The sequence below is a fragment of the Colias philodice genome, chromosome 5 (genome assembly GCF_061535455.1).
Source record: "Colias philodice isolate Cphi_HAF_F1 chromosome 5, ilColPhil1 Martin Lab GWU primary, whole genome shotgun sequence".
NCBI lineage: Eukaryota > Metazoa > Arthropoda > Insecta > Lepidoptera > Pieridae > Colias > Colias philodice.
This window is the reverse complement of record NC_143090.1, coordinates 11225877-11251958: the sequence shown is the minus strand read 5'-3', so window position 1 is coordinate 11251958 and position 26082 is coordinate 11225877. Positions and strand designations below refer to the sequence as shown.

General features: G+C 31.9%; 3 protein-coding genes and 1 non-coding gene across 6 annotated transcripts in view; 1 reads left to right on the top strand and 3 right to left on the bottom strand.

The window, feature by feature from the left end:
- The window catches only part of LOC149488657 (uncharacterized), a 130870-nt gene that overhangs the window by 6731 nt on the left and 98057 nt on the right, over nucleotides 1-26082 (bottom strand). Inside the window, exon 2 of the mRNA XM_089695187.1 lies at nucleotides 2989-3216. Within this exon, the coding sequence (XP_089551313.1) occupies nucleotides 2989-3216 (228 nt within the window). The remainder of the gene's footprint in view (nucleotides 1-2988; nucleotides 3217-26082) is intronic.
- LOC149488662 (uncharacterized) lies at nucleotides 362-2890 on the bottom strand. Its single transcript, XM_089695185.1, has 3 exons — nucleotides 2558-2890; nucleotides 2321-2472; nucleotides 362-1410 (listed from the first exon to the last, which is right to left on the bottom strand). Exons 1-3 carry the CDS (start codon nucleotides 2738-2740, stop codon nucleotides 1140-1142), a joined length of 606 nt encoding a protein of 201 aa, XP_089551311.1. The 5' UTR covers nucleotides 2741-2890; the 3' UTR covers nucleotides 362-1139.
- On the top strand, nucleotides 1425-6210 carry Daao1 (D-amino acid oxidase 1). Of its 3 annotated transcripts, none has more exons than XM_089695159.1 (2): nucleotides 1425-1674; nucleotides 5035-6210. In XM_089695159.1, exons 1-2 carry the CDS (start codon nucleotides 1649-1651, stop codon nucleotides 6050-6052), a joined length of 1044 nt encoding a protein of 347 aa, XP_089551285.1. In that variant the 5' UTR covers nucleotides 1425-1648; the 3' UTR covers nucleotides 6053-6210. The 3 variants fall into 3 exon arrangements, with proteins under 3 accessions (XP_089551285.1, XP_089551283.1, XP_089551286.1); XM_089695157.1 differs by lacking the exon at nucleotides 1425-1674 and adding an exon at nucleotides 2123-2146; XM_089695160.1 differs by lacking the exon at nucleotides 1425-1674 and adding an exon at nucleotides 4083-4194.
- On the bottom strand, nucleotides 11563-11636 carry TRNAT-AGU (transfer RNA threonine (anticodon AGU)). Its single transcript has one exon. It is a non-coding gene; the product is annotated as a tRNA-Thr (tRNA).

Here is a 26082-nt window from a genome sequence, read left to right as displayed (position 1 = left end):
AGCATAGAATCCAGGGGCCCTGGGTTCGATTCCCGGTGGTGACGAACAAAAAAAAAAGATCTCGGTCAGTTAAGCAGATCTATGCATACTGCATCTGCCTCTTAAAAAAGTGATGATAAGTACTTAGCTCGCGACTTAGTACGAATAACACCCAAAAATACTACATATATTATTCTCGCATACAAGAAAAGTTTTATAGTACCTATAGATTTAGATAGCTCTACAAAGGTTTTTTATCTTATTCTTCATCAAAAAAATATTTTTTTTAAAAATAAAGCCTCATAAATAAAGTTATCTTTTCACGCACTTTTTATCTTGCTAGGAAAATGAAGGTATGTAGATATGTTAAAATGAAATACAAACTTTATGTACATATTTATTTAATCAATATCACTAAAAATAGTGTTTTATTAACTACAAAAAATCAGTTCACCATAATAATTTAAAAACCACGTAACTTCTATCATAATATTACAATATTTGTGCAATGCGACAAAATCGTGTAAGTATTTCATAAAATTTAGGAATAACTACTTAACAGTAAAAAATGTAATATTGAGAAAATTCTAAAAATTCTTTGTCTATATTTTACATTTAGAAGTTTTTACAAAATACTACATACACACAGAAATGCGAGAAATCATTTTTGGAAAAACTACCTCATTGTAAACTAAAATTAATAAATCTATAAAGTTAAACAAAAGCTGCAAAATCATAACATGAACTAAATATAGAAATAATACTAGAAGAAAGGAAAGGAACTTGAAACAATTTTTGTAATACATTGTTCATTAATTAATAACCAGGCAATTTTAGAATAAATATTGAGAAACAGATACTTATTAAAAATAATTATAATTTTAAATTGAGCTACTTACAATACAGTATATTTTCCAATTACAAGAATGTTTCAATTTTCAATAATATTTAATACTAATTTCAATCTAGAATTATAGAACTGTAGATCTAGTAAAAAATTAAGGCAAGTCGAACATTTAAAATTGATCTTCGCTACATTATTTAAAAGTTTTTTAAACACATAAAATATACCATATTAAAAACGTAAGGCAACAGTTTTTCACACACGTCCAAACTAATCACAATATACACTGCGTCCACTCTCGTACACACTGCCTGTGTTAAATGGGTAAAGTATTTGACACCGATGACTTGAACATGCTACCGAAGAACCTCATTCCCGAGGATCCACCAGGTATGGAGCCCATCATCATCCACATGAGTGCGAGGACCTGGCCAACAGCACAGATCACAGTGAGCGGCGTGCTTTGGAGATGCAACGCACAGTACAATGTTGCGATTAACGTGAGCCCATAGAGCGATGTCGTGAGCGCTCTCTCTCTAGAGAACATTGACTTGAGGTGCGACCATGGACCCCAGAGGAAACTGAAACTGTTACATATAAATATTAATAATGATGATGCTTTAGTTGTTGGCAATTGAGTTGAATGGTGAATTGATTGTGACAGTTTTTAAGTTTCCAGTGTCAAGTTCATTGGAGAAATTACAAAATGAATAAGTATATTCAATAGTATGCTACTTATATTAATGATAATAATTATGAAATTATAAGGAATTATTAGTTGTATTCATTACATGAAATAATTAGTTAAATATCTATTGATGAGTTATGGAGAAGAAAATTAAACAAATTAAGTAAGTGTTTTATTTTAAATTATTGACTATTCTATTTACAAAATTATTGAACTTATTCTATATTACTTATGTTAAAGTGGATTCCTTTATAACAGTGAATTAGAAAGTATAATAGAAGTACAGAAACAAGTTTACATGTATGTCATGTTGTGCGTCTAACAACAATTATAGGTGAGGTAATCATGAATACCTTGTGTAATCTGTTGTATATGAAACATACTCTATTTGATTTATTTTGCAAGAATGGTTTACATTAAAAACAAATGTTACTATGAATCACAGGCTAGATTACTATTTATTATATTTCTCTACTAACTTGAGAAAAATGTTTAGAAGTATTCTTCACTGTTTCAAGTGAAAATGAAACTCAGGGTCTGTGATGTATCAATATGAGTAGGTACATGCTAAACATAAACAAAATATTTCATAAAATGCCTTGTGAATTTCAATTGTTTTGGCAATGTATTTTAATGTAAGTTAGTAAATATGTTAATTACATGTTATATCTGAATCATTACTGTGTGATGACTCATATTCAACATCATAATATTCTTTTTTAATATTGCAAAAAATGTTTGTAAAAAGTATTGTATTATTATTTCATACACATAAATGAAGTCTTATATATAATAGAAGAGAGACTTACCTAAATATGAAGAATAAACTTCCTAGAGTGAAAAGTAGTGCAAACTTCCTTGCTTGTAGTAAAAGTATGGGTATATACAAAAATGACAGAATAAAGCATAGAATTCCGAAGAATAAACAAATTCCAAAACCCATAAACCGCTGCGTTCGGGTCTGTAACAATTAATATTTAATAAAACTTTGACCTCATTATCAAAAGTAAATAACAGCAAATGATAACAAAATTAATTGCACTCACAAGGGTAAAGTATTCCTTTTGCACTTCTTCGAACCAAGAACTAGTAGTGGTCGTGCTGGTGGGCGTCTCTTCGTTGCTTCGTGTGAAAAAGTTCGAAGTTGAAAAAGGTAAGTTGAACTTGTAGCTTCTTCGATTCTCATTTTGTAGTAAATAGTCATCCAAATCGGATTTTAAATTTGCCATCTTGATTGTTACACTAGACCCTCCGTTTGATATTCGTAAATCACTTATTTAATATGCGGAAGTCTTTAAAATTTAAAGTTCACAATAAAAAACACTGTAATTCCAACAATCCGTATCCAACTTTAGTGTATGTGTCATGTTGACATTGACAACTGGGTTTTAGGTGTCAAAACACAAAACAGCAAAAGTGATGTGCTGTGCTCGTTGGATTGAATGGTACAGATAAACAAATCGTGCGGTCTACTCACCATAATCTGTATCGTCACTGAATTCATCATGTGAATGTCGCACGTTGTTGTTGTATCGGTCATGCGCACAGGGAGGGCAGACATTGCGCGTGTCTCGCTCGTCGAGGTCTGTGCTGCTGGCATCTGAATCTACATCTGCTTCTTCTATGTGAATGTCTTCGCTTTGTCTGTTATCAAGCTTTTCATTCGATGAAAGTTGATTGTAATTCTTTCTTGGTGGTCGTGACTCTGGAAACAAAATACTTATAAAAGTTATTTATTAAAAATATTGCAATAATCTGAACTACCATTAACATTTGCATTTAATTATTCTCAGTAACGTTCTAATAATCAAAATTATTATTAAATTAGTATTAAGTACTTCACATAGAACGTTAAACATACATAGTTTTATTTTCTGTTAAATTACAAACTATGAGTTGGCATCTCAATTATAGTCCTTTTCACCTATGATGATTCCTGTGACACTTCATCGTGTTCCGAATTACGAGTTTTATGTTTAAAAAGTCAAAATAATTTTAGTGCATAATATTTTTATTTTATGGCGGCATTATTACCAAAAATATAAAAATGAAACATCTTAAGCTTATAAATCAAAAACAGTATTGTTTAGTTTAATATAATGAAAAATAAAATAAAATAACACAAAAATATAATACCTACGCAATTCGTGTACATGAAATGGATCGTTGAAAAATCATAGAGTTGGAAAATCATATAATCGGCGCCCATCTTGTGATCGTTTGTCAATCGAGTCAATCGTCTGTACGAGTGCGTCAGCCTTGTATACAAGTTGCATTTTTATATTGATACTTTACGTGGTATTCTGTTATTGTTACTAATTGTTATTGTTGACTTTTTGTTGCTGTTGTTTGCTAAGTTTCCTTAGTAAATAATTGTTGGCGAAATGCCGAAAAAACTAATTTTGGTACTTTATTCAAATCGATTTCATTTCCATATAGAATATTATCGATTATCGGAAACAATTGATACGATTTCAGTAACCGACATCTCTACACGTGTCAAAAATCGATGTGTCACAGAAATCATCTTAGGTGGAAAGGACTATAGTGATGTTCTTATTATCTATAGCTGCAACATAATAATACTAATATGACTGATTCCAACGCATGCAGCAGGTCCAATGTAATTAATTAGTTTGTAAAGAGCGTATCTCTAATTGAACGCGTTTTTGTTTTATTTCGGGTCAGTGTAGTATAGTTAATTATTTGGTGGATATAGGACTAAATAAATTATGAATATTATAACGCATGTTAGCTGTTCTTATAGTGTTATTGTTTTCAATAAAGATACATATTATAAAGTATTCAGATTATTTATAGAGCAAAGTAAACAATTCTTGATAAAAAGTCTTTTCAATCGTTCGCTATCGTACTGCACCTAGAGATTATAATATTTGAACACAAAGATTTTATATTTATTTTTAAGATATTAATGGGAACTCCACAATCTATATACAATATACATAATTACATAGACTTAATTACAGATACTTATATACAGATTGAGGTCACTTAGTACAAATATTACATATTTATTTTGATTATATGTATGTATATTGTTTTATCGTAATAACAATGTAATTTTAGTACCTAATATTATAAACGAACGATAACCTATCGATTAATTTTCAATATTAAACTTATCGCTGCACAGATGAACTGACAATCCTATGTGAAATAATAAAAATAATAAGGTTGAGATGAAAAATATTTAAGTAGGTAGGTATAAAAGAAAAGCAAAGTTTGATTTGATTATATCAAATTTTAATTTGCCGTGTAAAAGGCCTTTCATTAAAAATGAACGTAATTAAAAAACGGTTAGAAGACCGATGTTTCATATAAAAGTTTAACCATTTTTTTAATTCGCCTTCATTAATTATAACTACAGAAGCGTACAAAAGGGTTCGGGCTGTGAGTTGACACGACCCTTTTCGGTAAAGCAAAAAATTTCATCAAATCGAGTCAATATTTAAGGACGCGTAAATCTGTCTAAAATTGAGCGATAAAACCTTTTCTTTTACAGGTTAAAGATGGACAAGAATTCTCCAAAAGTGGCCGTCCTCGGGGCGGGAGTCGTCGGTTTAACGGTGGCGAAAATATTGCAAGATCGACTCAGAAATGTTGACATCACAGTCGTAGCCGATAAATTTAAAGAGGATACTGTGAGTTGTGTCGCTGCTGGCATCTTTCGGCCAGGACTTAGCTTCCGAGGTCCCACATACGAGATAACAAAACGATGGATTGACAATTCTTGGTACTACTGGCAGGATATATTAAAAACATCCGAAGCAAACAAGGCCGGCGTAGTTTCGCTTTCCACTTACATATTCTCAAAAGAAAACTACCACACGACTAGAAATCGTTTAATTGAAGATCTTGTGCCTATTTATCGACCTGTCGATGAGAATGAACTAGAAATTGCAGGCAAAGGTTGGAAATATGGGTCTTATTTTACAACTGTCAAAACGTCATGCGACTATTACCTGCCGTGGATAGAGAATTCATTCGTCAAAAGTGGCGGGAAAATCATCAACAGAAAGGTGGACAGTTTCTCATCGCTCGAATACGATTTGGTGTTTAACTGCACCGGGATGGGAGCAAAATATTTGTGCAACGATTACGATTTAGTGCCGATACGTGGTCAGATTTTCAAAGTGAGAGCTCCGTGGTTAAAGACTGCGTTTTATGGTGACTATGATGCGTATGTGATACCGGGGCAGGATGGTATAGCGACTTTGGGAGGAGTGCGGCAATACGACAGCTACAACATGCAGGTGTGCAGGCATGACGCGGCGGCAATCATGGAGAGGTGTGTGGACTTGTTGCCAGCTTTGAAGAATGTAGAGATAGTGGCGCAGAAGGTTGGTTTACGACCTCATAGGGTACCTGTACGAGTGGAGGCAGAGGTTATTGATGGTTTGAAAGTGGTGCATTGTTATGGTCATGGTGGATACGGCGTTATGTGCGCTCCGGGAACTGCGATGGACGCGATCGATATTGGCTTGGACGTTTTAAGATCTAATATGAGGAGCAAAATTTAATGTAATCTTAAGTGTAGGTCAGTGCATATCAATATAGAGATCGTTGTTTAGTGTAATTCCAAAGTATATTTCATATTCAGTGACACGTATATTTTTGTAATAAATATTGTTAGAGATTGTTTATTAATAATAATATGAAAATAAAATAAATACTGTTCGAAATACTGATGTTGTTTGTTTGGTATTAAAATATGTATATAGTAAATAATTTATTAGGGTTCGTCCTATTCATAACCGATAAGGTGAGATTTATAGTAGAAAGATACATACTTACCACATTTTATACATGATGGGCATTATTTATGTACACTGTTATGAAAAAGGAAGAAAAAATGGTTCATCTTGAATTGACTGGGGTTCACGAATATTTCCAACGTAACAGATTTTTGGAAATCAGTATTCATTATAACTACCTAGTAGTTCCTGAGTTAAGCGCGTTCAAACAAAAAACATTTTAAGATTTACATTACTATTAACTTTTTATTATTTATAATGTCCAACAAACTAGTTAATATTATACATGTTAGATGTTGCCATACTGTCTTAAGCTGGACACGATTCCGCTCTCAAGGTAGATTAAATTTGGCCATGTTCACGAATAATACATCAATTCAATTATTGGCAACATATTGAAGATGTTACAACTTAGTCGACAATGCAACGATCTACTAGAGCGACCATATATTTCGGAAAATCAAATAAATTACCTAGGTACTATTTATTTTTATTATGTTGGTTACACATTATATGTATAATGCGGTCTATATAAACTACAGAAACAAAGAAAAGAAAGTAATGATAAATTCTCGCATTACATTTGAAAAAAAAATTATCAACGAAATTCATAATTTTAAATTTTAACAGATAGGTACTTAAGGCTCTACTTTTCCTAAAGTTTTCTACTTGAGTTTAAAAGATGCTTCCAATGTTGTACAGTATAACAATGTTTAAAAGACATGATTTGGAAGTTTAATCCTCAAAATATATAAATCAACAAAAACAAGATCGGAAAACAAGCAAAGTTTGAGAGGGATTTAAAACAAATTTGAGAGACAATTTTGTTTCTGATTTCTTCAATTCTTAGTTTTGTAATACCTACAGATTATGTTTTATCCTTTCTATTGTGTTTCCGAACGATATTTCACGCTTTATTCAGAGTGACAGCTAAATGACAGATATAAAGATTGATCATCAGCACACTAGCACAGTAGCACAGGCTACCTTATTGGCAAATACCGCAGTAGGTATTAAGTATTTGTGATACACTTATTGACTTAATCTATTAAAATATTGATTACTTCATTTGATATTATGTTTATAAGACACATTTAAATAAATATTCCTTAGCAATATTATACATGCGACAGTCACTTTATTTGTTGTTGTCTGCGTGACGCAATTACTCCTAAATTAATGAATCGATTTAAATGAAAAAATTAAAACAATTGCAGAATTTCACCATTCCATACGGACAAAACCGCGGGCATAGCTAGTTTGTGTACTACATAGTCTATTTTAGCTCACACAATGGCTCAACCACGGTCTAAAATTAGCATGTTATTAACTAGCTAAATGCACGTTTTCCGTACGTTACATCGCTTTTTTAATTAAAAACACGTAAAGTTTAAAAACTGTTTAATTGAGTTTTACACAAGCTCTTAAATAACCTCGTAAATCGAGCTTATACTCGTGTTTCTTATAACAAGATCTGCTTATGATTGATGCAATTCACTTCCATTCCTTGTTCCCGTAATAAGCTGAGCGAATAAATGTAAAAAGCAATCCTAGCTTGTACAAACATTGTGTACCTATTTGTTTTTGAGTATTAGTCAGAGCGTGGCTGACTGTTACAAATTGTATTGTGGATTTAACATTTTGAATTTTAGTATTTTCTTGGGTTTCATTTTACGCGACTTTGATACGTTAAAATCCGAAAAAATGTTTATTTTTGAACATTTTAGGTTTAGGTTACCAGTACCTACAGTATTATATCTATTAGGTAAGTATTAAGACGATATTAACTTTAAAAATATTATTTTTATGATTGCCAAAAGATAAACGATAAGGTTTTATAAGAGTTTTTAATCTATAATGATATAAACCACAGATTAAAGGAAATCAATGATATTTTCTATTTATATAGATCGATAATACAATTCGATTCTCGAAGTAATTTAGTGATTAACATAATGTAGAGACTAGACTGAGATTTGTTTAAACTAATCTCTACTGACGATCGAAAACTTTGTAATGAAATTCCCATAGAAGTTCTTTCTTAATTATTTTTAACTATATTAACATGATGCCATATTTTATTTGAAGAATTTCAATTTGAATCTGTGCACACACGAGCGACGTCGTGGGCACAGCTAGTTATAGGTAAATCATATTGTGACATTACATTATACCGAACCCTTATGACCCAGCGTTACCAGCAAATAATAAACGTATCAAATAAATAAAAAATGATTTCCAATAATCAGAAACTAACAAGCAATGAGCGACGCGGACGTTTGTACAACATACAACATGAAACTGTCACTCTAATTTGGCTTGCAAATGAACCGTCCGGATCGATGCAACACTGATTGAATAATCAAACCCGATTACTGCCGTTTATTTGAGAAGACTCCATATATTATGAGTTCACGACACGTGCCATGAAGCTGTTTATTTGTTTGTTATTTGCAATTGACAGGCAAATAGCTATATTCTGTTACATTATATTAACTAGTTTTATTTAGTTATCTGTGATTTGAAGTATGTATTACTTCTTGATGGAAATGCGTTTTAGAAATAAGTAAATCCAGTGTAGACACTGCTTTTGAGCATTTTGATTTAATAGTCAGGTTTACAATAAAACACAGCTTAATCGCAGGAATATTAATTTTATTAATTATTTCGACAATAACTTTTTTATATCAAGGTCTATTTTTGACTGAGTTTGTTCGCTTTGACTTTCTATGTGATTCGATTATGTCATTAGTCATAACTCATAACTAAAATAATGATGGGCATTTAGTCCCCAATAGTTTTCATAGCATTGTTATATCATCACTACATAGTATAAAACAAAGTCGCTTTCTCTGTCCCTTTGTATGCTTAAATCTTTAAAACTACGCAACGGATTTTGATGCGGTTTTTTTAATAGATAGAGTGATTCAAGAGGAAGGTTTTAGTATATAATTTATTAGGTTTTAGACAAAGCGGGCGAAGCCGCGGGCGGTAAGCTAGTCTATAATAAAACTTTTATCAAATATATAGAAAAAAATATATCTAACAATTGAGTCATCCAAGGCTTTAAGTACTTTTGAAAAAATGCAATTGAATGAAAATTTTGTTTAATAGGTCGAGTACAATATGCAGTCCTCGATTTGTTCATTGATTGAAGCTGCTTTTATAGACTAACAAGAGCTAACAAGTAACAACTAAGCACTATAAATCTTTTGTTAGTTGAATATTCTTCATAGTTGAGAGATGTTATTCGTAGCAATTAGCAACAACGCGTAGCGGGTGCTACGTTTGTAAGGTTTTAGTTCTACGTGGCACATAATTTTATATTGTTTACTTACTAAGCCATTATTTACTAGTTGCACAGTTTATGTTTACTTTTAGTTCATTTAAGGTTATGTAAAACTTTAACAAACTCCTAAGAAGTTCAAAGAAAAGACGAGATTAATTATTATCGATACAACTTGAAGAACTTCTTAATGAATCTTTCGTTAGTTGCTTTTATATTATTTATTTTTACAAAGTTGTACAGGAAAACATTGTTTCCTATCCTCTCTCTCAAATCTCTCTCTCATCTCAACAAAATTACAGAGTTTTAATTATGATAAGATCAATCAAAATATATTGAGAGACTCATTCTGTAAAATTATGTTTTATTTTATATCTTTATGAAGTGAGGCAACATTTTTAGCATAGAAAATATGATTTAATATTAGAAATTAGATCACGAAATTCTCAGAAATATTTTACATAAAGAAACGAGTGTAGCAGACACGCAACTAACGTCTGTATGAAATGAATGCATTTTTCATATACAATTACCTCTGGAGCATAATTCAGAGTTACAGTGAAGTTTCTAAGAAATGAATTATTTATTTTTTAACATTTTCTTACCATTATTTACTATAGTTTGTTAATAACTAGCTAGACCATGCTTTACTCGTAAAAAGTAGGAAGGTAGTTATGTGATTGCCCCGAGAATAATTATATTGTAATAGTATCTATATAATAGATATAATAGAAATATATTAAACATATTTTAGTTATTTCGTTTTAATTTAATGTTTAAATGTCTGCGTGAAATAATACAACCCTAAACAAACGCAATAATCCCTATACTCATAGTAATAGACACATAAATAGTTTAAAAAGTTTAGCAACCCGTAACAGGGTCCGACATCGCAATACACTTAAGCTTTAACCCGAGTTTAACCTTATAGAAAGGGCGGATTTTTCCGCGGTGTTGCTGTTACATCTATAGGTATACTTATCTATTCTAATATTATCAAGCTGAAGAGTTTGTTTGTTTGTTTGAACGCGCTAATCTCAGGAACTACTGGTCCGATTTGAAAAAATCTTTCGGTGTTAGATAGCCCATTTATCGAGGAAGGCAATAGGCTATAATATTATATCGTTATGCTAAGACCAACAGGAGCGGAGTCACGCGGGTAAAACCGCGGAGCGCATCTAGTACCTATTAGATAAGAAGCTATATCATAAAATACGTGTTATTGAAATTATATTTTAAAATATGTAAATGTATATAAAGTTACTTTCAGGGCGGAAAGCTTGAAGCTTCCAATAATATTCCAAATAGCTAGAGATTTTAATATTTTACGTGTTCGATTCTGAATCGTCTTTCCTTTTGGTTACGTTGAACTATTTTATTTTGTTAACTGTGAAATAAAAAAACCTTACAAATTCACGAGGTTATATTTACCGTGCATACAGCTGTTATTCAATTAAGTATTTGCATAATATTTTTATTTTTTACGCAGAGCGAATTGAATTTGCATGTGTAATGTGGGTTCAGTATGTTTGTGTGAAATATGTACTTAAAAAAAAATTTTTTTGTGCTACTCTTGTAAATTAAGAAATTTTACGAAACATTTACTTAATTTAACATTAAAAATATATAAAAAAAATATTATACATTGTTATCTGAAAAATAAAATTTATCAATTATCATATATCTTATATATAAAAATGAATCGCAAAATGTGTTGGTAAGCGCATAACTCGAGAACGGCTGAACCGATTTCGATAATTCTTTTTTTATTATATTCCTTGAAGTACGAGGATGGTTCTTATGTAGAGAAAACGTAAACATGTACCACGGGCGAAGCCGGGGCGGACCGCTAGTTTTTAATATTTTTAACTCTATAATATCAATCTTTTGAATCCTTTAGAATGAAAATATAGATGTATAAATAAAAATACAATTAATATACTACATTGGAACAATGCGAGATTAGGTATATTTTAGTGTAAAAAGAATCAGGCGCCGGCGAGATTCGAACTCACGATCTCCTGTTTACTAGACAGGCGCTTTAACCAACTAAGCCACGGTGCCGATGGCGTGAATGTTGAAAAATGCATAAGTTTGATGTTAATTAAATATAGATTTTTATGTGAAAGTGAATCTTCAGTAGGCACGTTTAGAATAAAATTTCAATTACGCATCATGGCAATACCGTCACGTCATGGAGTAATGCGACGATTTTGTTATATGTATTTGCATCTTGCCACGGAAGTTTTACTTCTGACGTGCACACACGCTCTTTTCTTAGGTATATCATTTTTTTTGTTTTAGCATAAAAGTAATATGGTTATTATTATATATTATATATTATTTTTGGGACATAAAAAGTAAAAGGAAGGATTTTACATGCCGAGACCGTTTTTTTTCACCTACAATAGCTCTAAAGGTTTCCTTCAAAATAGATCAAAATTTAAAAATAATAATTTGTTTACAAAATAAGCTAATACATGTAAAAATAGCATTTTACGATACGCAAAGCCAATATCGTCCCTTTGCCTAGTGAAGTGTGAAGAGGCCTTAGAATCAACGCAATTTGGAATATTCATACGGGGCCTTTAATCTCAACGGGGACATTTTGTATATTCCGAGAAACAGGCGAACCGAGAACATGCTATCCAGTGAAGAAATATAACTGGTGGAGATTGACCTTGATAACGCGGTATATAAACGAGATTATAATATTGAAACTGCAAATATACTGTGACTACATGTGCTGTAATGCGGTTTTACATGTGGTACAAAATCAAAGACAAAAAATTTTCATCATCAATTATTTTATCTTTTAATTTTCTATTTTGTACAAACTGTAGTCTTGTTTGGCGTTGGCTCTTCATTTTCATACCATATTTCATCCAAATCAGTACTGTAGAACAATTGTACTTATTCTAATAAACGACTAGATACACGTCTTTAATAATATAAAAGGTAAATATCAAAAACCTAATAAATAAGTAGCATGATTTGTTCGTTATAATAATATTAGCTGTGCTCCGCGGTTTTATCCGCATTGGTCAGTTCCTGTTGGTCTTAGGTCAGACCAGCAGTTCCTGAGACTAGCGCGTTGAAACAAACAAACAAACTCTTCAGCTTTATAATATTAGTATAGATTACTTCAATATCACACACACGTTGCAACTCTGACAGACTGAATATAAATACCACCGAAGTAAAATCACACAAAAAGGTAAGAAAGTATTCAGTGCAAATAAGGAAATACACCATAAAGGAAAATAAGACCGAACTTCGGAAGGGTATTGTATAAAAGTTAGGAGTTTCGTACGATGATATCTGGAACTTTGATAATTTTCCCAATAAATGGTCCACTTTGATAGTTAAACAGACATACTTTATCGAAAGGTACAATCGAATGATTATGAGTTTTCTTTATACCTATCTACATAACCACCATTGTGAGCAAGTACACACATCATATATTAATAAAAATAAAATGACTAATTATAAATAATAAAATATTCAATAATAATAATATTTAAATTAATGTAAATGTAAACTGTATAAAAACAATGTAAACTAACATAATAATTAAGAAATAATACTAACAAGTGGACCTTTGATGTTCTGATAATAAATAAAATAATAATAAAAAGGTTGTAGAAGCTTATAATACCTATGTATTCTACTTAGGTATGTTGAAGGCCTGCTATGTTTTTGATTAGATTAAAACATCAAGGAGACACAGATATCTTAAAATCTGTGTCTACCATTTATTTGTGTTATGATATACCTGTATAAATAATATTATACCTACATATTATACTACTTTATGGAGATCTTAGTATTTATAAATGCAAATTCAAAACTGTACGTTTTCTGCAGTGTATAAAAAATTGGCATAGAAATATTTGTATCCACATACCACGTGACGAAAAGCGTGGGTTCCTGGTAGTAAAATTAAAATAAAGTTTTAAAACCGAAAATTCGTTTTATTTGTCCTATTTATACAGCAAAGGATACCCGGCTGACGTGAACATTCACAGAAATAACAAATTTCATACAAAATTAAAACATAACTAGTAATATAAAGTTTCAAACACCACAAAATTTATTGCGAAGTCAATTTTGTTTCTCGGAACGATTTGAAATTATGCAAACGTTCAGGTAACGTGAAATTTGATATATTGCAAATTCGAGCCAATGTACACGTTGCCTTCGTCCCTGCAGGGGGTTTGGGACCGTCCCCAAACTAATTAGATACAAGGCTGAAAGCACGTGAAGGGATAACTATTATTAGTGGAGATATATGTATATAGCAATATTCAATCTTTTGTACCTACACCACACCCCGGACACTCCATACAAAATTATCGTTTTGACAGTCACATTGTAGAGACTGCAAATGTGTGTGTTAACGCATGTGTGTAACGTGTTATGGTTGGCACATTTGTAACTATAGCGTAAAGAAATTCGCGTTTTTCTGATGAAATGTACATATCCGTAAACAGCACAATATCTAACCATTTTCTTCGAAAAACGATAATCACAAATCCAAAATAATAAAATTTAGTATGGAGAACCGCCATCCTGTTACAAATGACGCGAAATTTTGTGGGTCATTTGTAACAGGATGGCGGTTCTATAGGAGTCTTAGTACGCAATAACAAAAAGAATAATGATGGTCCGAACGCTGATACCGGATGCGTTAAGATACTGTAATATAAAATATAACAGTATCTTAAGATAAAATACTATAGTATCTTCACCGTGTGTCACGTGCTTAACAGTCCCGTGAAATGTAGAGAATTTCTTGTTTGTTGCTGTTAAAGAAAATAACAAAAACTGCCTTTCTTTCTTTCTAACATAGGTACATAATGTATGATGTAAATGTAAAACAATTTTACACTAATTTTATCTTAAGTTAATTTATTTAGATACGTTATCGATGACTTAATTTCAATGACTTGATAGCTGATAACACGCTGGTAACGAAACGAACATACATATGCTGGAATTAATGTTAATTCAAAGGAACATACTAGTTTTGGCTTTCTCAAAATTTCAACATATTATTCAATTTTAATTTTTACATCGTACCATCAAATGTTACGTACATGTTATTAAATAAATAATTCTAGTAGCGTTAATATTTTTTTTTGCGTATGCGCTCAAAGTTGATAGTCTAGGAGAAATATTTATTATTCTTTATATGTCTCTCTTTTGCACGCCTCATAAGCGAAGCGTTGAGGTGGGTACTACTGTCACTTCGCGCAAAACATCTGATTTTTCAAACTTAAGGCTGCAGTCTAGCAAAATTGCGTTTTCAACAAGTTATTTGACAATTTTTTCCCGGCTAATGAAATGATAAACTGAATTTTTTTTTCTTGTTTATCAATTAGTGTTATATACGCAATGCGCGTGAATTTTTTCACATTTATAAAGTTACTTTATGTTACCTTAATCAGGCCTTCAAGATAAGTCTCTTTCCCCCAAAGACATTTCGAGCTAACTTTGTGCACTCACTACGTTGCAACCGATTACAATTTATACAATCTGATCAGCGCATTATTATCCTTATATAGTCGTTATTAAAAACTGCTGAATACAATTGCCGAAAAACTTATGATTTTCCTAATTAGAACGTTATAAATTCATTAAATTTCCCATTTTTTGCCTTACAAAATCTATTGATAAATACTGCTAAAAGTTATTTTTTCCATTAATTTATTCGAGTTGGTTGAAGACCAATGAGTATTAATCCTTTAAAAAAAATTTTTTTTGAATTTTGATAATTCTTTAAATATTAAAAAAATATTTAAAATAATTAGGAAAAATCCTAGCGAATTTCTTTAGTCGCGCTCCTTGGGCCGGAGCGTTCTGACGTGTGCTCTACGCTCGATTTTCCTTCATACCGAAGTGAAAGTTGCTCTACTTCATTAAATTTAATATTTTTGTTAATTGATTATTTTTATCTTAGTTTTGTGCAAATATTCGTATTTTTAAACATTTGATTTCGATATGGAAAATAAACGAAAAAAATACGCGTGTAACTACTAGAAAAAAAATTATCTTCGAACATAAAGTTAATGAAACCAAATAGATTACAAAGGTGATTGGCAACAATTTCTTTATTTTACGGGGTGTCAGTAAAGGGATGTATATTTCTTTAAAACTAAAGTAAGCTCATAAATTTTCTTTTAATATATTTTTTTTTGAAGTTCCAAAAATGTTTATTTTTCGTTTGAGAAATACGAAATATAATATAAACTTGTATTGAGAACTTGAACTTCCCAAGTTCATCCGGGGAAATCCCCATACGGGGAAAATGATTTGTTTACTCCAAAATTATATGCCGAGGTGTTTTAATTTTTTCTTCTAGTCATTTTCAACGTAGCGGCATGTTGTTTGATTATTAATTTTGTAACTTAAATACAGCTTAATACGCTGACAAATTTAGTCCGCCATTTCTAGTTTAGTCCACCAACTCTAAGTACCAATATTAAAACGAATGGATTATCATCACATCATCAAAACTCAGATGTAATGGAAGATCACAATAACATAGAAAATTCAGTGGGTGTTGAGAACTAAACAAACAAAAGTAACAGAGACGCGAAGAATAAAAAAAGAGGACGAAAACGATAATTCGTTGATGCTTTCCCTTTTCGACGTATTGTTAGGGTACATCACCAATCTGCAAAAAACAAAACTGATGATTCCCAATTGCTGATTAAAAATGAAAAACAAATAATCGACAACAGTGGTGAAAATTTGCTGATCACATTGAAACATCCTTCAGTGGTAGCAGATTTACACATTTAAAATGTATCGGTGAACAGCGTAAAGGAGAGGAGGACAGGAAAACATTATGAATGTGGATGGTGGATTGTATACAGGGTGTAATCGTTAAGTATGTGCAGGCGATTATGACGTTATTATTGCAGGTATCAAAAAACTTAAAACTGATATCGAAATTACTTTACCTAATGAGCAAAATGACAATAATAACTTTTTAAAAGTATAACGAGAAATATCTAAAAAATTTACTTTATACACTCCCATATCAAAAAGGGAAAATGGGACTAGTAGAAGTTAAATGTCTAATTCCGGCAAAAGACATGAATGTGGAAGATGCGGTTAAAAATAAAAAAAATAATATTTGAAATACAATGCAAAAAATAACACTTTTGAAATACAAATAAGCAGACTTCTGCTTCTGCAACGTTTAGTTGCGTTTAGTTGGTTAAATGTCTAATTCCGGCAAAAGACATGAATGCGGAAGATGCGGTTAAAAATAAAAAAATTAATATTTGAAATACAATGCAAAAAATAACACTTTTGAAATACAAATAAGCAGACTTCTGCTTCTGCAACTAAACGTTGCAGAAGCAGAAGTCTGCTTATTTGCTGTTTGGACTGGAGTGAATCATTCGTTAAAAATAGAATATATAAAAAATTATGTAACGTTTAGGCAAAATAAAATGATGGACCATTATCAAGATTTTACATAAATTGCCTACTGTCAGAATTGATTGATTCGAGACTTTAGCATTCGATGCCCATCAAGGACCCAACCTATATCATTCAAGCGATTGAAAAAAAAAAGAGATAAATCCAGTGCAACCGATAAAGCATCAGAATGCTAGCAAAAGATTTATTAGGTTTATCAATATAAATCTATATATTATACATAATATAATAAATCTGTAGAAGACGCGAAGACCGACATCCTCGCGGACGGAGTCGCGGGCGGAAGCTAGTCAGAAATAAATATCTTTTGTTTTCATTTGCGTATTTTTCTATTTTATAATTTTTTAACACAAACATTACATTTTTTATTATATACAAAATTTGTTTATCCGTTTTATTAGTTAAACTGAACAACTTTCACTAAGAAACTTAGGTCGAAAAAAATGTATAGAGTTAAGGTGGCGGTTCGCGCCGCGACAGAGACAAGCGACCGAGACAGGAGACCGCGACCGAAGACTGCGACAAGTGTCTCGGTCTCTTCTGCATGTACTGTAAGGCGAGACCGAGACCGGATACCGCGACAAGTGTCTCAGGCTCTTCACGACCGAAAAGTTAATCAGTATCGGAGTCTGTCGATGTAGTCAGTTGTGTTTGTGTCATGATGGAAAACCAAGTAGTAGAAGTTCTATTGGAGGAAGAAGAAGACGATGATTTGCTATTATATTATTATTACAAATACAAAACTAAAAGAATATTACCTATTAAAGAATTATATTTAACTAGAGGCCAAGAAGGATCATTTTCGCTATTAGTAAACAAGCACCTAATGTTTGATGACAAAAACACATGTGCTTTTTGAGCGCGACACGAGACACTACTGGTCTGGGGCAGCGACCGTCTCGCTGTCTCCCGTCTCGCGTCTCTGTCTCCTGTCTCTGTCTCGCTCGCGAACTGTCGCCTATACATTGCCGAACGTCAAGTAACGGTCGCGGTCTTCGGCCGCGGTCTCCTGTCTCGGTCGCTTGTCTCTGTCGCGGCGCGAACCGCCACCTTTATGCATTTTGTATGGAAAGCTTATTTTTTTTTTATATTTCGTCCAAATTTCTTTGTAAAAGTTGATCAGTTATATAATCGCAAATTTTGTGTACTGATAAAAAAAATCACCCGGTGTAATTTTCACGAAAATTGTTTCAAATTGTCATTTTTGGTACCTACTTATTACGAATATTAAATTATGCATACGAATGATTTAATTTTTAAAAATTAAGTGGAGCAACTTTCCCTTAGTACATTTGTATTATTTACATATAGGATGACAGGATGCATTTGTTTGCACTACTAGACCAAGCCCTTAAAATGTCTTTATGTATCATACATTGCACTTGTAAGATAATACATACACACACATATTAAGAAAAAACACTATTTTTAACGTTCATGATATTATTGATGTCATTTTTGTTATTTAAACTAGTTAAAAAACAGTTTAAAAAAGTTCTATCTTGGACGTCCGTGTGTCTGTATGTGCGGATCCTTTTTCTTGTTAACACGATAGCGACCGAAATACTTTACTAATCGAGTCTTTTTTTTTTCTCTTATGCTTGAGTATGCTCAGGAATAGAACCCTTTCATTTTTCAGGGTCTGATTCGATGTGGTTTAATTTTTATTAAATAAACAAAAATAATAATTAATAAATATTTATTAAAAAAAAATTATGAGGCGTGCACTTTTGGATTTTCCAAATTATTTAAGTTTATACAAGAATACCTACTACAATACCATTACACTATAACACTACAATGTTATACTGCTGTGTATAAACTCAAACTCAAAGATTTATTTATTCAATTAGAGAGAAGCACTTTTGAAACGTCAATACATATTTTTTACATTTACCACCGATTCGGAAAGCAGTATCTTTGGAGAAGAACCGGCAAGAAACTCTTACGAAAGTAGTTTTTAATAAACCTTGAGCCGCTATTTATAAAACCTTTACAAAATTCACGGCCCTACCAACAAGGACAATGGATTATCCAGCGCACCCAGGAGTGCTGTTCAGCTCAACCCTCCATAATTCAAGTGTTGAGATGTCTTTTGTTACATTTGTGTTAAACTTAAGGTGAAAATAGGACCTAGGTCTGACCTTTTATATGAAACTAGCGATCCGCCCCGGCTTCGCCCGTGTTGTGGTACATATTTCCCAATAAAAGGTAGCCTATGTTCTTTCTCAGGGTCTAAAGATTGTCTGTGCCAAATTTCATCAAAATTGGTTGAGAGGTTTAAACGGGAAAGCGTAACAGACAGACAGAGTTACTTTCGCATTAATATTAAGTAGGGATAACTGCTCTCTGATGATCGTTTTTACTATATTTCTTAAAATTTTGTTGCATTTAAATTCTTAAGTATAAGTATTTGAAAAAAAATATTGCATAGAAAAAAATCTTGATATTATGGGAGTCCGAGTCAGGCAATGCCACACTACAACAATACTACATCGCGATCTACACGATCCTAATGATCGAATTTTTCTATTTAAAAAAATTCTAATCTTTATTCTATTTCTGTATTTGTAAAAACCTCGCACCGTCGTTCTGCAAAGTGGATCGTCTTCTCATAAGTATTTTAGAGTATTCCTTCAACGTATCGACATGAGACATCGTTATTTTTTGATTACAATGCAGATTTGTGGATTGTATGATTTATTACGATACGCGTAATTTATAGCGGGTAATTAGATAAGGTTAGTGTTTTAACTTTTAACCTACATAAGGTTGAGTACTCAAAACTCAAACATATATTTATTCAATTAGACTACTTCTAGAAGCACTTTTGAAACGTCATTACATATTTTGAACATTTACCACCTAGTTCAAAATTCGTTTTTCCTTCTTTCAAATTTCTTGAAAGTAAGAGAAAAACAATTATTGAGACCAAATTACAGAACGCAAATTGTCACCTATTGTTTCAATTAGATAAATTTTCTTCGCTGATACTGTTTGACAAAGTATCGTAAAATAATGCCTAGCCGTAATCTATTGAAAACATTAAAATAATAATAAAATTAACTGGAAATGTATTCAAATATGTAATCATTATAGATGGTCTTTATATTAATATGTTTAGTTCGGGTTCAATTTCAAATTAATCTACATAATGTTTGTAATTGCTGACAAAATAAAAGCGAAACCAAATCAAGATAACCATTGACACGAACTCGAGAAGAAATCAAGCATGAATCTAATTATGTATCGCAAGTACACAACGTGAAACATTTTTATATGTCATCCAATTTTGCCGAGAGCATCTTGCCATCTCAGATTGACTCAGTAATGAGATCTATGAACTGCGATGTTTCCCGCCTGATTGCAACCCGCCATCTTGACTTCCTCTGCTACAGAATATATATGACATTTGTTTTTTTTTATGAATTAGCCAATCAGGCGAAGGAAATTCGTTTCGGGGAATTGTCAAAACAATTGACTGTTTAAAAAATAAGAAATGGGAAGGAAATTGAACGGAATGAAACTTTGTTTTGTTACAAATCTGAATAATGATGAATAAACTGTTAATATTATCATTAATTAATTATAAAACTCACAATGAACATTTAAACTTGAAAAAGCGATTTAACTGTTTATAGATTGAATATAAAAAATCCTCAAAACATTTATGTGTTCTGTTCTATATTTACCAGTACCAATTTCTTGTACACATAAAATTCCAAAAGGCTTTTCCTTTGTACACAAATGTGAAGACAGCAATCAACCACCAAATCTCAATCGGATATATAAATTGAATCTTGTCACATAACAAAGCCATAACTCGCAGGGGCTTATTTCACATACCTACTTCATTGTACTTTTACAAGGTTTTTTTCCGTTTCACAACATACAAATACAATAACTAAATATTTATACAGGTTTTGTTTGTTATATACGAAATACTATACTTTATAAGAAAGTATATTGTATTTCAGGATCTCTACAAATTTTTTACAGTGTGGCAATAAAAATAAAATTGCTATTTTTACTTCACCACTTTCAAAATTAAATAATTAAATTGTATTAAACCTAAAAAATATTATAATGTGAAATATTCATAATTTAATTAAAATTATCACCTAGGTATTTTAAAGACAATTAGCGATTTATTAAGATTACAAACAAGCACGTCGGCATTATGAATTGTTTGAACAAACAAAATAGAGAAGTTATAATCATAATCTATACTAATATTATAAAGCTGAAGAGTTTGTTTGTTTGAATGCGCTAATCTCAGGAAGAAAGAAATCTTTAGGTGTTAGATAGCCCATTTATCGAGAAAGGCTATAGGCTATATATCATCACGCTAAGACCAACATGAGTGTGACACAATGTGGGTGAAACCGCGCGTCACAGCTAGTCAATAATAATCAACAACGCAATATCGCCACTCGTTAATATTAAATATTTTCCCTAACTAAAAGCATTTTTTAACTTCTAAACATTATTAATTCAGAACAATTCATTGGATTATTGAACGTAATTGAACTAATAAATCATCAATAATTCTAATTTCCCTCGAGCCTGACAATCTTTATAACAATTTGGCGAAGTCGGGAAATATTGTTAAGTTTATTGTTTTACCGGTGATTTAGAGCATTCAAGCAGTGTAAGCGCTTTACAAACCTGCTCTATTTTGCGGTAATGTTCGTGCAGCGCTTAATTTGCTTAAAGCACAAGAATTATTGTGAACATCTGTGGCTTTTATAAAACTTTGAACCAAAACGATGTTATTGTGTAATTCTAGTTTTAGCATTTACATCGCATGAATGGGATCATCAAGAGACAATTAGTTTAGCTTATTTTGCTAGAATAATATCAATATCTCGCTACTAAAGGTTAAATTAATTGACATAGAACTATTTAAATAATACCTACTTCACAATGATTCAGGTTATCATCAAATTATAAATAAGTTATTAATACTTTACATAGAAAAACCTGATTCTAATTTAAGTGAACAGTTCAATGGTTTACACACCGTTGGTTGAGAAAAAAAATTGAAAGATTGTGTACCCTTATGACAAATAATTTATGAAAATTTACTTCAAAAAGTGTTATCAGCAATGATATCAGCCGCAATTATATGATTTATCCTTATATTAAAATCAAAATAATAGTTTAAATCAATACACTTTATATAGTGTACCTACTTCTAAAATGTATATACTTCTATACACAAACACAAGAAACATTAAATAACAAAGTATTAATACAAGCCTAATTATATTAGTTGCACGTGATTGAATGCTAGTCACCTCCTTAGAGACCAAACTTTGTAACTCTTAAAACTTTCCTCCTAACTTTTGTTATAGATATCTACTGCAAACAAACTGTTACTGGATTATGTAAATATTGACTAGATTATCGCGAACGTGTTATATTTTGTGAATAATCTTTTAAGCTTGGATTTGCATGATATAAACTAGACGGTTTATTAGAGCAACTAATCAATATTTGTTGCTCTTTTGATTATTCAGACTCAATAGTCTGAATATTTTAAGACGAAACGTTGATTTGAAACTGCATATTTTAAAATTCGTTCCATAATTTTTTAAATGAATAATGTTTGTCTTCGATTAACGAAATACATGTTCTAACTAACCTAAGATGAAATGGTTTATAATTTTACGAGAGATTACAGTCCATACCACATCATAGTCTCTAATTGTGAAAAAAAGTGAAGTCCCATGTCCCCTAGTGGGGTAAGGGCAGATGGGCAGATGCATTATACATCTGTTTCACTGATCGATTTTCTTTAGGGACAAGGAGGTGGAGGCCTTCTGTGTCCTGCCAGACCGAGACATTTTTTTTTCTTCGTCACCACCGGGAATCGAACCCAGGACCCCTCGGTTCTACGCTCACGCGTCAACCACTGTACCAAGGAGGCGGTCGTCATAGTCTCTTTGATCTCTTCTTTTAATATTAAAATGTCTTTTCAGACACATTTTAATACCAAAGATTTGAAATCAATCAGTAATTACCGCACATTGAGATTGCTCTGATGGCTGGCATAATTCGGTTCACTTCACAATTCCTATTATATTATTAATGTGCTCTGACCTGGAAAGTTCGCCCAATCGTGGCATATTATCCTCGGTAACTATTATCTCATCATATTTTATGTATAAATAAATTTCTATGCATATAAGTCAAACCTATTTCTGTGTAAAAAAGAAACTAATATACCGACCGAATTGAGAACCTCCTCCTTTTTTTTAAGTCGGTTAAAAATGGGCACCCCTACCTTACCAGAAATGCTTGCTGCTCGGAGATATTACACAGCCTATAGAACCAAAGTCTCAAGTAGAAGCAGACAGGAGAATTAGACTGAAGAACTGTTATACGATCTTTTTTTGTGTCAGAGCGTTACCGGGCTGGTGGGTCGTCTGATGGTAAGCGATTTGCAGAGTTTTCGCAAACGCTGTAAACTCAAACTCAAACATTTATTTATTTAATTAGGCTTCTTATAAAAGCACTTTTGAATCATCATTTCATATTTTTTACATTTACCACCGATTCGAAAAGCAGTATCTATGGAGAGGAACGGGCAAGAAACTCCATAGTTGCTCTTTTAAAATTATGTCAACTGCTATGTGTATGTGTATATTATAAATAGATAGAATATTAAAAAGAAAGGAAGGAGGAGTGGATTCCGAATTCCGAAAGGATGCTGGTCTCCGGCTCTCCCACTCTTGGTACAAAATACAGTTGCATTTGCTTACTAGTTATTAATATTTCACGCCTATCTTTTGTCGGGATGTGGTACTTTCTCCGTTGGCCTAATTCGTGAAGTGCGCTTGATTCCTAGTTCCTACATTCTTTGATTTGACCTATATGTATACGCACTGGTTTCTAGCACGTTTTAGTTTTCTTTTAACTACAATTTAATGTTACCCGGTAATCCAGTTTCTAACCACATAATGGAGTGCTATACATTAACTGAAAAATTTGTACGCTTAATTTAGGTCGCTGTGCTTTTAGCTAAAATACAGTAATGTAATGCGCTGTTTAGAATGGGCTAAGATATTCGTTAATTAAATTTAATGAGTAAATTAAATGATCCCAACGGGATTTTAGTAATTATTTTTTTATTAATTATGAAATGGTGGCTTTATTCCCCTATAGCAATTGCTTTATAAAAGAGACAGTGTTCAAAGTTTAACAAACTATTGAAGAATAAACATAATTTTCAATATTACAATTAAATAAAAATCAACAATATAACCATATTATTCTCAAAAACGTCAAGAGTTAGTTCTTAATTGTGGGTAAATCAAAATATCATCCTTGTCATCTTCATCAAGGGATTCCCATAGATTTTACTAGAATACCTTGCTTCAACATTTGAGCAGATATCTAAAGAAGAGATACTTTCGTCATATTGAAATATTATAAATAGAATGCGAAGGTTTTAAAAGCTATATAAAAAGCTAAAATAAGTTTCGTGAGCACGCGACATTCCTAACTGCACTTAGCAAATTACAAAATGTTTATATACGAAACAGTAATTTAGGTGCGCAGTCTTTTCTAATAAAATCACATTGTTGTCTCGATTTTAATAGTTCCACCTGTTCTTGTCCAACACTTCAATTTACTAAATCTATAAAGTATCTCGGTGTTGTGTTGGACGACAGGTTAAACTTTCAAGAACACATTGAATTGTTGTCGGGTAGGGTACGCAAACTCATTTATATATTTAAGTGCCTGAGAGGTGTTGCGGATAAAAATGTTATTAAATCTGTGTATTTTGCGCTCTGCCAATCCCTCCTTTCATATTGTATAACTTCTTGGGGAGGAGCTCCAAAAACATTTATATTAAAATTAGAAAGAGCCCAGAGAGCTATTCTTAAGGTTGGATCTCACCTACCCTTTTATCATCCGACTACCGCCCTCTACGAAAAATGTGATGTTTTAACAGTTCGTCAACTCTTTGTTCTTCACACAATTCTTAAACAGCACAATTTGCTTCTATATGATTCTCAAAAATTTAAAAATATGCGTCGGTTAGACAGAATATGTGATCAATTTACTCCTAACACTTCATTCGCGCGTCGTTTCTTTTGTTTTCAGGGCAGTCACTTATATAATAAGTTAAACGGTAAATTATCTATTTATCCCATGACGACAAGTGCTTGCAAATTAATAACCTCTAAATGGCTCAGAAGTCTGGATTATGATTCTACTGAGAAATTAATACGTTGCGCAAATCTGTAGATTTAATTTTGTAGCAAATTCATATATGCACACACACACACACATACACATACACACTCACACGCACGCACACACACACACTCACACACACAGTCATACATACACTCAACCACATGCCTACTCTTATATATACTACACATATAGGGTTATATATTGTTAAATTCGTAATTTTTTCTTATTTTTTTTGTTTATTTACTTCAAATACATAATATGTAAATCTTCTAATTGATGTACTTCGCAAAATTGAAGCGGTTCGAATTGGGGAGTGCCTGGCGATCTGCACTACAGGCTACGGCCTATCGCAGACACCAGTCCTCTTGGTTTATGTTTACTTGTAGTTGTACTTTTTGTTAATGTAGTTATAAGTTTGAGGAAAATAAACGATTTATTTATTTATATTTGCATTCTCAGAAATGGTTTCTGTTGATGCATTTTTGATGTTTCAAGATTCAGGTCTCGTTCTACTTTCTTCGTTTTAAATTTAAGTTGATTGCAATCTCTATTTTACCTCTAAACATTTTTTTATCTATGTGTTAAAATTGCGCTAGATTAGTTGTTTTAAGTGTGTGCCTTCCGTGTGTCTGGTGAAATATCCATTTTGTGGTAATACAAATAAATAAATCAATGTTTAAAACAAGATAAATAGGTAAATAAGCTCATATTGGTTAGGACTAAATAAATATTATTCGAACAGGGGCGCGGGATCGCATTAATTCCATGAGGGTTTGTTCAGGACCTCACCCTGTATCGATTAATATTATTTCATAGCTGTATCACTTAATATTTCTCTGTT

Coding starts and splice junctions, on each gene's coding strand:
- Daao1 (XM_089695159.1), top strand. CDS start 1,649: ATGGAGAAGAAAATTAAACAAATTAA. Junction 1,675..5,034: donor AAGAAAATTAAACAAATTAA/GTAAGTGTTTTA, acceptor TTTCTTTTACAG/GTTAAAGATGGACAAGAATT.
- LOC149488662 (XM_089695185.1), bottom strand. CDS start 2,740: ATGGCAAATTTAAAATCCGATTTGGATGACTATTTACTACAAAATGAG. Junction 2,473..2,557: donor AAAAGGAATACTTTACCCTT/GTGAGTGCAATT, acceptor TAATTGTTACAG/ACCCGAACGCAGCGGTTTAT. Junction 1,411..2,320: donor AGTTTATTCTTCATATTTAG/GTAAGTCTCTCT, acceptor TATATGTAACAG/TTTCAGTTTCCTCTGGGGTC.